At 36.7% G+C, this 11551-nt stretch overlaps 1 protein-coding gene across 1 annotated transcript in view; it reads right to left on the bottom strand.

Annotated features, from left to right (window-relative positions):
- Cmss1 (cms1 ribosomal small subunit homolog (yeast)) overlaps positions 1-11551 on the bottom strand; it is a 427095-nt gene that overhangs the window by 30404 nt on the left and 385140 nt on the right. The window contains exon 2 of the mRNA XM_004636582.3: positions 5986-6074. Within this exon, the coding sequence (XP_004636639.2) occupies positions 5986-6074 (89 nt within the window). The remainder of the gene's footprint in view (positions 1-5985; positions 6075-11551) is intronic.

The following is an 11551-nucleotide window of genomic DNA, read 5'->3' as shown; positions in this document are numbered from 1 at the left end:
TATATATGTATATATAATGTTTTTCCCTATAAATACCTATGATAAGGTTTAATGTATAAATTAGACACAATAAGACATTAACAACTAATAATAAAACAGAACAATGGTAATATACCATAAAAAAGTTTTACAAATGCACTTTCAAAATATCTCAGTGTACTGAATTCATTCTTAAAATACTGTGGCCAAGGGCCAGCAAGATAGCTCAGGGGACTAAAGCGCCTGCTTAAGCAGGCACAGGGACCAGGGTTTGATCCCGCCCCTGGGGTGCACTGAGGCGGAGAATGAGACTGGGCATGGTGGCATGCACCTGTAATCCCAGAGCTTGGGAGGCTGAAAACAGGAGGATCACTATGAGTCTGATCTGTGTAGTGAGACCCTGTAGATCCTGTACTAAATACATAAAATATTGTGGCCAGGTGTGGTGGTACATGCCTGTAATCCCAGTATGTGGGAGGCTGAGACAGGAGGACCCACTGTGTATTCCCTGCCAGCCTGGGCTACAAAACAAGCTTAAGGCCAGCATGAATTACATAGTGAAATCCTGTCTCAAAAAGACTTCCAAAAAGTGATTTCATTATGTTACTTAGAAAGATGCATTGTAAATCATTAATTATTTATTTCAGGGATATTCCATATAGTAGTTTTAAACCATAGAATATAAAACCATAAATTGTATAGGGGGCTACTGTATTAGTCACACAAGAGCTCTTTGCAGAAATTAAGGGTGTGCCTCACATATTTTCTCAAGCAATATGCCTCTGGGAAGCTTACGCGGTTTGGTCTACCAGTTGCCTCAGCAGATGCCCAAAATAGAAAATTGGTAGATATGATTTCTGCTTAATGGAGTAAATCCCCCAAAGTCTCACAGGTGGCTCAAAACACTTTCTAAAGGAGTGATGTAAGCAGGAATACCTCTAGTTTGTACTGAGTTCAGAGAACAAAATGAAAGAGAGCGCTTTGGAACCTCAGAATATCAATATACAGGTTGAGGGCCGGGAATATAGCTCAGCAGCACAGCACCTATCCGGCAAGTGCAAAGTCCTGAGTTCAATTCCCAGAACAAAAAAAAAAAAAAGAAAGAAAAAAATACAGATTGGAAAAACCTGCTCAGTTGTAAAGATCTGCTACTCTTTATTAACAAAAAGAAGGGTGAATTAGAGGAAAAAGCGTAGCATTCAAAGGACAGAGCTAGAGGATGGAGAATATTCCTGTACTGGAGACCTAATTAACAACTTCTAACATTTTTTTCTTTGGCCCAGTGACTCCTGCAGCTCCTTATTTCTCTTTTTTTTGTGAACAGAAGTGCTAACAGTGGTTATCCTTCTGTACCTGTTCCACCACTGTGTGTTGGGTCTGTGGTGGAGATAATAGGTCTCTAGTCTTACAAACTGAGAAGAAATGTATCTAGAGACTTTGGCTTAGGAAAGTAAATCTTAGAAACCTCAACTGTAATTTTGCTGATGAGACTCTGAAGCTGAACTCACGCTGAGATGCCATAAAACTTTGCAAGCCTTGGATAGGGGAACATAGTCTAAAAATTGGAGAGGTATACATCATTAGATGCCAGAGGGAAGTTTATGGGAACCAGAACCCATGATAATTCCCAACTCTTCTCTCTTTGTAGTCATTGCCCCTTGAATGAGGATTGGATTTACTGACCTGTTTGTAACAGAAAATGGCAGGAGTGATGAGATGTCAATTCTGAGAACAGGTTATACAAAGACTGTGCTTTTTGTCTTGAGGACTTTTGCTTGCTTTCTCTTGAATCAGTTGAATGAGGGAAGCCAGTGGCAGTGTTTTGAGTCAACAATGTGGCAGGCTCACAGAGAAGGGCTGAGGCCTGCTGACTACCACTCCTGTAAGCTCCATGAAGGATCTTTCCCAGATATCGCCTGTCCCAACCTGGAATTTGACTGGCTGGTGTTATCTAAAGATGTCATGCCAGATGCACTGACCTAAACCATGCCTGTGAGATAACAGAAACAGTGCAATAATACATCTTGTCTGCTTAAAACTATTAAATTTTGGGCAACTTGTTAAGTACCAACAGACTGATATAAAGGAATAGAACAGAGATACGACTATGGATAAGAACAGTGAATCTACAGAGTAGAAAGGACATAGTTTTGTTTTCCCTTCACAAGAATCAAGAATGATCTTGGAGATAAAAAGTTAAAAAATATGAAATAAGCAATGCTCAAATACAGATATAAGAGATAGTAATAGTAGAGAACAGTGAGTAAGGAACAGGAAGGGGAGGCACTTGTGCTGGAGATTTCTTTATGATCCGGGGAAATTTAAATAAAAGTCTAGCAGAAAGACAAAGAAGTCCAATGTGGTCTCTGAGGGGGAGAAGATAGGTCATGGAACCACTGCAAAGCTTCTGACATCATTCAGCCATCCACACAAGTCACAAAATCCCTTGTAAGGGCTTATATTCTGGGAACCATAACTACAAAGTCACTAGGGCTGGCTCTGAAATGACGGGTGCTGAGCAGGGAAGAGGGTGACGCAATCTCCAGCAGTGGAGAATTTATCATTTATTTTGGAAGGAATACAGGAGTGTAGGGGAGTAGAACTGCTTGCAAATTGTACTCTCACATTACTAAGCATGCCAAGCATGCTTATTTAGATGTGAAATGCTTGCTAGAGATGATATAGTTATATGGATTAAGAAAATTTTCAGAAAGTTATAAATCTGATGCTTCAAACACTGGACAGATAGGAGGTGTCCACTCAGTAACACAAATGTGAGGCTCAGTTAGGCCAGAGGAGCGAACACCACCTTTCTCAACAGATGCTCCCACCTGGTGGTGTTAAAGCTTACAAGTATATTATAGCTATCAGTGTAATGCCAGGCTGTTCCTGCACATGGATAGTGAAAAACTTCAAAGCATAGCAATTATGCAAACTTGAAAAAAAATTAAAACTTAAATATACCATAAAATAATTTTCTCATAATGCTAGAAGAATATTACTTTTAGAAAACATATGTCTGTCAAATATGTACCTAGATCACTGCTAGGCACTGTAGTACACACAAAATAAATTCTGGCCCACAGGCACCTAGGAACTAGTTAGAAACTCAAGCTCTACACACACAAACAACTGAAGACTGACACCAAAGAGGACAATGTGCCACACAAGAGAGTTGCTCTTGGCAAGACTGGGCTAGTTTCAAAGGGGAGAAAGTAGTAGGAGAGAAGTACTGGGGAGCACAGAGGAGCTGAAAGGATATCAAAGGAGGGACTTGTCATAGAGATGGCAAGGATGGGGTTGCAGAAAGAACTCAAGGTCATATGGCTCCAAGAGACCTCTGCAAGCAGCTGTGTGAGGGAGCACATTGCTCATAAGCTGGGATAGAGCAGTGGAAATGGGTGAGCGATAAGAGAGCTGGGACACTGGTACAGGCATCCTTCATTGTAGTCATTTCTTCATTTCACAACTGAGTTCCAATTTAGGGAACTTCTTTTGTGCTAGGTGCTGTGAAGCTGCACAATTCTGTCTCTGAGGTGTTCTGACCTGGTGGGCGGATTTAGACAAACAGCACTCATATAAAGTGGAGGGGCACAAATAGATTTGTACTAAATTCAGAGATAGGAAAGAGTTATCTGGTCAGTGAAAGAAGGGGAGTTTAAGGAAGGAGTTAGGGCATTTTGACTGCCTAAAACTTTGGAGGAATTTGGCAGTAACAAAAATCAGAGGAAGAGGAAGGTGAGTCAATAGGCAATGAACCCTTAAGCTTTTGCAGTGCTAGCCAAGACTCTTATAATTAGTTTTTGGGATTCAGTTTTTTTTTTTTTTAATAAATGGGACATCATTAGCCATATAGGGCTGTTGTGAATATCATGTAAGTTAAAGCATGCTTTGAAAAGTGACTATCATAATTGCTCAGTAAAAGGCTTTTGTTACCATTGAAATCTGGATAACCAAAGATAGAGAAATGCTCACAGAACTGAGATTATATTTAAGTTTCATTTCTTCCTTTTTTCCCCTCTTCTATTTATTTTCCATTTATCTAACTTAATAGCTATGGGAAAAGAAAAGTTTGGGGAGAAAAAGAGCTAGAACATGTAGAAATTTAGCAATGGTGATAGTTTCATCAATAAAAAGAAGTAATGATACAGGCATGGGTGAGTTTATTAATTCAAATTTATACTTTAACCAATGGGTTCAGAAAAGAAAAGAAGCAAGAAAAGCATGAGAGAAAATAAGTAATATGAAAAAAAATATTTTTGAACTTTTTTTTAAAAAAGGAATGAAAAAGAAAGCAAGTGGGATAGGCCGGCTGGATAGCTCAGTGGATTAAGGGGCCTGCTTTAAAAAAAAATATTTTTTTAATCAACAGATACTTATTTTATTTTTTATAGTTTGAAGGCTGGGAAGTCTACGATTAAGGTACTAGCAGATTTTGTTCTTGATAAGGGTCCTCCCTCTTTCTTGTATACAACTATCTTCTCATTTGTGCTCACGTGATCTTTCCGAGAGACAGAGAGAGAGAGAGAGAGAGAGAGAGAGAGAGAGAGAGAGAGAGAGAGAGAGAGAGAGAGACAGAGAGACAGAGAGACAGAGAGAAGGAAGGAGAGGAAGGGGGCTCTAAATCTAATCGAATTATCCACCATAACACTAGAAGTCAGGCCTTGAATGTATGACAAATATTCAGTCCTTAATGGAAATAGCCCCAAATTCAATGCCAAATGCATGACATTTAGCCACTATTCACACAGTGAAAATCAATGGAACCAAAGACGGTCAATCTGGTTTGTACCCAGAAATAACATTATTCTTAAAGAACCTTAATCTACACATGCAATGAAAAGAACATACTCTGCCCCTCCTCTAAGACTGCTCCTTCAACCATGAACTAATATTAAGATTAAAAAAAAAAATCAAGGAAAGAGTATTTTGTTTTAATGTCATATTCTTCAATTAATTGACCAGTATGCTTCCATTAGGTGTAATCTCTTGGGCCTGGACTTCCTTGCCAAGGGGACATGGTTTAGTTAAGCAAAAGGGGCCTGCTTTGGCAGACGCACGGACCAGAGTAGATCCCCAGTGTGCTGTGCTGGCTCTGACCCCTGGAGTACAGTATAAGGCATTTTTAACTGTTACCACCACTTTACTAATAAGATTGAGGCACAGAGAATTTAACTTGCCCAAGGTAAAATAGGTAGTAAAAAACTACTATTCTAAGTTGCTTCTCATGGTTAACCTAAGCCTAGTCACAAACTTTGGTAAGAGTTACCTCTTGTGTAATGAATTTAGCGCACCCACAGTAAACATAAGACCACAAATCTTTATTGCAAAGATGACCAATTTGGGTTGATAGCAGACAGTTCTTTAAAGATTAACACCAAGAGATACAAAATGGCAAAAAGCTACAAATGAATGTGACTGGCATCACACAGGTCACTAAAAAGACTTAAAAAGCTATATCAAGTTAGATCCAGGAAGTAAAGCTTATTTCCAATGGCCATTTGGACTAAGGCATGGCAGCAAACTCCCTGGTAAGAAGGCATAGGACAACCATACATGAAGTAGAAACACAGCTCCAGAAACCAGCTGGCAGCATAGTATGGTAGTGTAATCAGAAGACTTTGTGCAGGAGATATTTCACATCTGTGTGGTATCTGTCTCCTCTAAGGAACTGTATCCAAAATAGTATGTTTGGATCTTCAGTGAAAATGTGACATGAATCTAAATATCATTCTTATGAATTATATTTATAGTGTAAAAGAAACAATAAAAATTAGAAGGATATAAACTTTGCTGATATTTATAGTGTAAAAGAAACAATAAAAATTAGAAGGGTATAAACTTTGCTGGTTGATAATTAAGAAAGTATGGCCTTTTCAAAGGCAGAGAAGGCAAATGCTTTGCCAAAATCATAGCAACAACTGAAATTAGGGCACAAGAAATGTTGCAGAGTGACAGAAGTTTATTTCAGAATCTAAGAAGTACACATTTCTCAATAACTATCACCTGTTCAGTTTTTTTTGATGATATAGGAACTGAGGCTGTCTCTTGTGGTGTCATTTTTGTTTCTCCTCCTCCTTCACCATCTGATGAGTCTAGGAAAAAAATAATTGAAATTTTTAAAAGTCTTTTTCTTCCATACCTTGGTAAAAGTTGTACAATCATTCCAGAAGGTTCTATGTCTTAATTTTGAACTTGTTCCTATAAGACACTGAATTTAAGGAAATCATCTAAAATAGAAGCAGAAGGCATTACCCTGATACCAAAGAGAGAGAGGAATCTAACCCCCAAAGGGAACTACAGGCCAATGTCCCTCATGAACATAGAAGCAAAAATTCTCAATAAAGCACTAATAAGCAGAATGGAAAAAATTAAGAAGATTACACACCATGACCAAGTAGGGTTCATCCTAGGGGTGCAGGAATAGTTCAGTGTATAAAAATCATAATACACCATATTAACAGAGCCAAGGATAAAAAATATATAATCATCTCAATAGATGCAGAAGAAATGTTTAACAAAGTTCAACACCCATTTATGATAAAAACTCCACAGAAAATTAGAATAGATGGTCTTTATGTCAATTTGATAAAAGCCATCTATGAATGGATAAAGATACGTTTTCTTACACAGTGGAGTACTACTCACCCATAAAGGATAAACTTGAAACATTTATAGCTGAATGGGTGCACCTTGAGACCATACTCTTAAGTGAAATGAATCAGACACACATGAGTAAATACACTGTTTCTCAGGTGTGAAAAACTCAAAGTACAAATAAGCACCAAAATATGTAACAGATACTATGATCTGACCAATATTTGTATACCAATTAGCAGTAACAGACAAACATTCTTTTCAAGTGCCATGGAACATGTATTATGATACATTATATTCTAACCCATAAAACACTGAGAAATTTAAGAACTGAAATTGATAAACATGTGCAAAAAACTTACAGCAAATATACTTTGTAAGGAATAACCAAGTATTCTCCTTCCTTGGGAACAAAGTAAGGATTTCAGTTCTCACCAGATTCAATCAATATAGTATTAGAACTTTCAAGGGGCATGATACAGCAAGAAAAAGAAATGACAGGCTTTGTAGTAAAAGGAAAACATGTAACTCCTCCCATTTTCAGATGACATGATTATACATAAAATATCCAGGAACCTAAAGGCCACTTTTAGTCCTGTGGAAATCCTTATGTTGGTTTTCATCAGGGGCATCACCTTTTCTTATCCTCCAGCCCATCTTCATCTGGGATCCTTCAACAAGGCCTCGGTGGAACACACACCTTTCCTACTTCCTCTCACCTTTACACTTCTTTCTGCACCATATACAGCCTTCATCTTATGCAATAGTAAATAATTTTATCCTACTTCATGATGTTTGCTGCTATTGCATAAATGTTAGGCTTTCTCTCCATCTGAATCATTTGGTCCAGGATTAACTGAAAATAAAAAACATCCTACTGCTTTACTTAAAATTTTATTATAAAAATAATACACGCTTGGTATTTCCTCACATCCTTTTATTAGATTAAAATAACTTTTAGAATCACTTTTAAATAAATATCATGATCAAGACTATAAATGTTAAAGGTCAAGTAATAATCTTCAAATTTTTTCTGAACTTTGTATTCTACAGTCCCTAGAATCTTCTAAGTGCAGAGCAGTCTATATTTAATGAATCTACTTTGGAATAAGTAACGTATTTAAAAAGGTATGCAGCTCTTATGCAACAAAAACCCATGAGATATATTTAAAATACGTTGTTACTTTAAATCTGTGTCACTCCTTGTTCCAAAAAATTATTCCATCTGAAAGCTCACATATAAAGTGAGATCATACCATATCACTATATGCTGAATAAATTAGTTTGTGGTGATAATTCTGTTTCAAAAGGAGAAAACTTGTTTTTCTGAATTAAGGATGCTAGTTCTGTGATTTTCATTAAGCAAATATTGAAAGAAAATTATGGAGATCCAACCTAGACAGTGTGGCTCCAGTACCCAGGTCCTCTAGGACAGCTATGATTTGAGAGTAAGACGGGACTATGCCATTCTGTCCCAGTGGATGATTTAAGATACTGAAGTCACCAAGAACATGCTGCTTCTTAACTCAGCTCCTTGCAGACAATTTTAAGAAAAAGATACTACCAGATAGGATTGGCTGAATTCTTCCAAAAGATGACTCTAGTGCACTGTCTTTCTTCATTCCATGGCAAAAATAGCAAGCAAAAAAAAAAAAAAGGTTTTTTTTTTCCCCCCTCAACTCCTGTCTTATCTCTGGAGTACAGTTGTTCAGTATTTTCTCAAGCTTCCAGGTACTTGCTGGAGTAAATCTTTTTAGGCCTTGAGGAAGGTCACTGTCAAAGGGATTATACAGTCAATTGGTTTTAAAAATTTGGGAAAACACTATACTAAGGTCAATGTCTGTTTCCACCCCCATCTGTCATATATTCCCTAATAAGTAGTGTGGGATGGGCTGGGTGCACACTAGACAAACAGTCTGAGGAAGCATTTGGACGTACATTTAGTTTAATGGGATACTTATGGGGTTTGCAATCACTTCTGGTTATGGGTTATACTGTTAGCTGTTTTAGTGCAGGAATGCTGCCAGGTATATTCCTATCACCCTGTATTAACTCACCAAAATTTCTGACACAAAGAGGACAGGCTTGGAATATGAACTATGTGGGAAGTGGAAAAGAAGCCAAGTTTGGACTGTATGAAAACTGAAACTAATCAGTGGAAAGTACTTCTAATCATTAAAAATATAAAACTGTAAACAGACAATTGAGTGTTCACTTTTGCTTATTCAAAACTGAAGATCTTTCCTATAAGAATATAGTTGCACTGTATAAATTTGTACAGAGATCATGATTATTTTATTTACTCAAGGGGAGTAACAAATGTTTGTAATTCCTGTGTTTGGAGCAGTAGTGACATTACTTCTTTTCTTACTTGAAATAACTTCTTTCATACCTTTGAAAAATTTTTGCATTCTTTTTCTAAGGCAGGGCCCCCAAATTATATAAGTTTCAGAGCTCACAAAAACCTAGATATTCCCTGGCTGGCAACTTTGCTAAATTCCTATTTGAGAATAAAAATAAACTACTGAAATACACAATAACATGGATGAATTTCAAAAAATGGTATTAGACAAAAGAAGTCAGCATCAACAAGCTATACAGTACATGGTTCCATTATTCAGCATTTAAAAAAATATTTTATTGAGAAACAAATACCAATGAGACAGTTTCACAACTGATTACTGGCACATTTACAGTAATTAATATATTGCATATTGTTGTCTTAGTGGTTATTCATTGTACAAGATGCAGACATGATATCCTGTCTCAAACACTATTATAACAAACCTCTCTATTCATTGAATTAAGAGAGTGGAGCTGTATATCTATCCTAACTATTTTGAGTATACAGATACAAAAGGTTCATTCATTTCTATCCCACTTTTTTGATTAGTTTTGTCAGAAAGGGCATTCCATTGTCATTTAAATTTTGTAGGTGCTTGAATTCAGAAGAATCTCCTAATAGGCTCCAGTAGTCCATAATTACTCAGCATTTCTGAAAATAGGAGCAGAAAGTACACCTGTAGTCTTAATCCCCTTTCTCATTGCAGGCACATAATTCCAAGACCCACAATTTAAAAGAGTAATTTATTTTGGCTCCTGTTTTTAGTCCATAGTTAGTATGACAGAGGAAAATTGCTCCTGTTGTGGTGTCCAGGAATCCAAGTGTGAATACGAAAGCCAGAGATTGATCTACCCTTCCGGGCCACACCCCCAGTGATCTACCTTTTCCTACCAGGCACTTCCTCCTAAAACACATTTAGCTATAAACTCCTCAGTTAACTAATCCACTGATGAGTACAGGGCCCTATGATCTAATCACCTCCCCCAGTCCCCTATAAACACACAGGTGACACATGGCTATAAACTATAACTAGAGACTGGAGAAGGGACTTCTGGGGAGTAATGCAAATATTCTGCATTTGATTATTGCGGTAGTTATACTGTTGTGTGCATTTGAAGCACACTATAAAAGGTTTATCTTATTTAAGTAATTCCTCAATAAATTTGACTAAAAATAATGATAGAAATTAACTTTCATTAATCTGTAACAATTGCTCAACATCACATAACTATTCAGCAGAGGTGGGATTTGAATCTCAGATGGTCTAATCACAGAGTTCAGTATTTTAACCCCTACACTATTTTTATATCAAGACATGCTGCTTATAGCATAATGAGGCTACCTGTGTTATTTTATTTTTTGCTAAAAGGTCTCTTGATTGCTCTTGTTTTTAGAAAACATAAATACTATTGAATGCTATGCAAACCTCAGTATATGTTTGTATATATTGAGATGATTATGTGGGTTTTCTCTTAGGTTTCAAAGTTAAACCATCCTTGTTGTTCCTAAAATAAATCCTGATTTTTGAAGATATTTTTTCATCAGAGCCCAAAAGTGAGACTGACATAATTTTCCTTTTTCTCTGGTTTAGGATCTGAAGTTGTATTAGTTTCATAAACATTATGGTTATTTACTATATGTCTCCCCAAAGCCTCATGTATTCATAGGTGGGGCTTTGGGGATGTGACTGGACCATAATGGTGTGGTCCTTACCACTCGGCTTTCCAACTGATACATTTCTAGCTAAATGTGAGGTTGGAAAGTGAAGCCTGGTGGAGGAGGTAGAGCACTGGGGTGTGATCTGTAAGGGTCTATCTCTTTCCCTCCTTCGTGGTTCTCTCTCTGCTTCCTGCCATCCACCCCATCCCATCCCAGTCTATTCTTTCATGCCCTTTGGCCATATCATCCTGCCTTAGAACCAGCAGACTGTGGACTGAAACCCTACAAACTGTAAGCCAAAATAAACTTCTCCTGTTTCAAGTTTTGGTGTCAGGTTTTGTGTCTCAGTGGCAAGAAAAATAATGAAGACAATGAAAGATCTTGGAAATTCCTTTTTTGCGAATCCTCTGGTTGTTTTATTTCATTGAACTTATATGTTCCTTGATATGTGGTAAAATCTGTCAGTAAAACCAGTACTGTGTAGTGTTCTGTTAGTGGGTAGGTTTTAAAATAATGCATCAATTTCCTAATGGCTATACGATTAGACCAAATTCTCTATTTATTAAGTCAGTTTTGGGAATCAGTATTTTCCTTTAAGATACCTGGCTATTTTATCTAATTTCTCAAATTTACTGGGAAAAGTAGATCACTATATGGAACTAAGTCTTCTTTATTTCTTGTACATCTTATTTGCTGTTAGAGGTTCCTCTTTTAAAAAAAAAAACAGACTTTTAACCAATACTTTCTAAAATATAGTACTTAATTAATGATATGTTTTTATGTTCTTTTACACTAATTAATGGTATTATTTTATGTTCCTCTATTGATTTTCTAATAATTTGTAGTTGGGTATTTAGTCTCCTGTTAATTCTTTCTAGTGTTAACATTATAACTATACAATTATATAATTTAAGATGAATAGCATATGTTTAAGAATCATAGCATTTTTATTATCCCTTAATTTGAATTATT

The sequence above is a fragment of the Octodon degus genome, unplaced genomic scaffold (assembly GCF_000260255.1).
Source record: "Octodon degus isolate 3935 unplaced genomic scaffold, OctDeg1.0 scaffold00081, whole genome shotgun sequence".
Classification (NCBI taxonomy): domain Eukaryota; kingdom Metazoa; phylum Chordata; class Mammalia; order Rodentia; family Octodontidae; genus Octodon; species Octodon degus.
The sequence above is the reverse complement of the archived record's forward strand: the minus strand, read 5'-3'. Positions and strand labels throughout refer to the sequence as shown.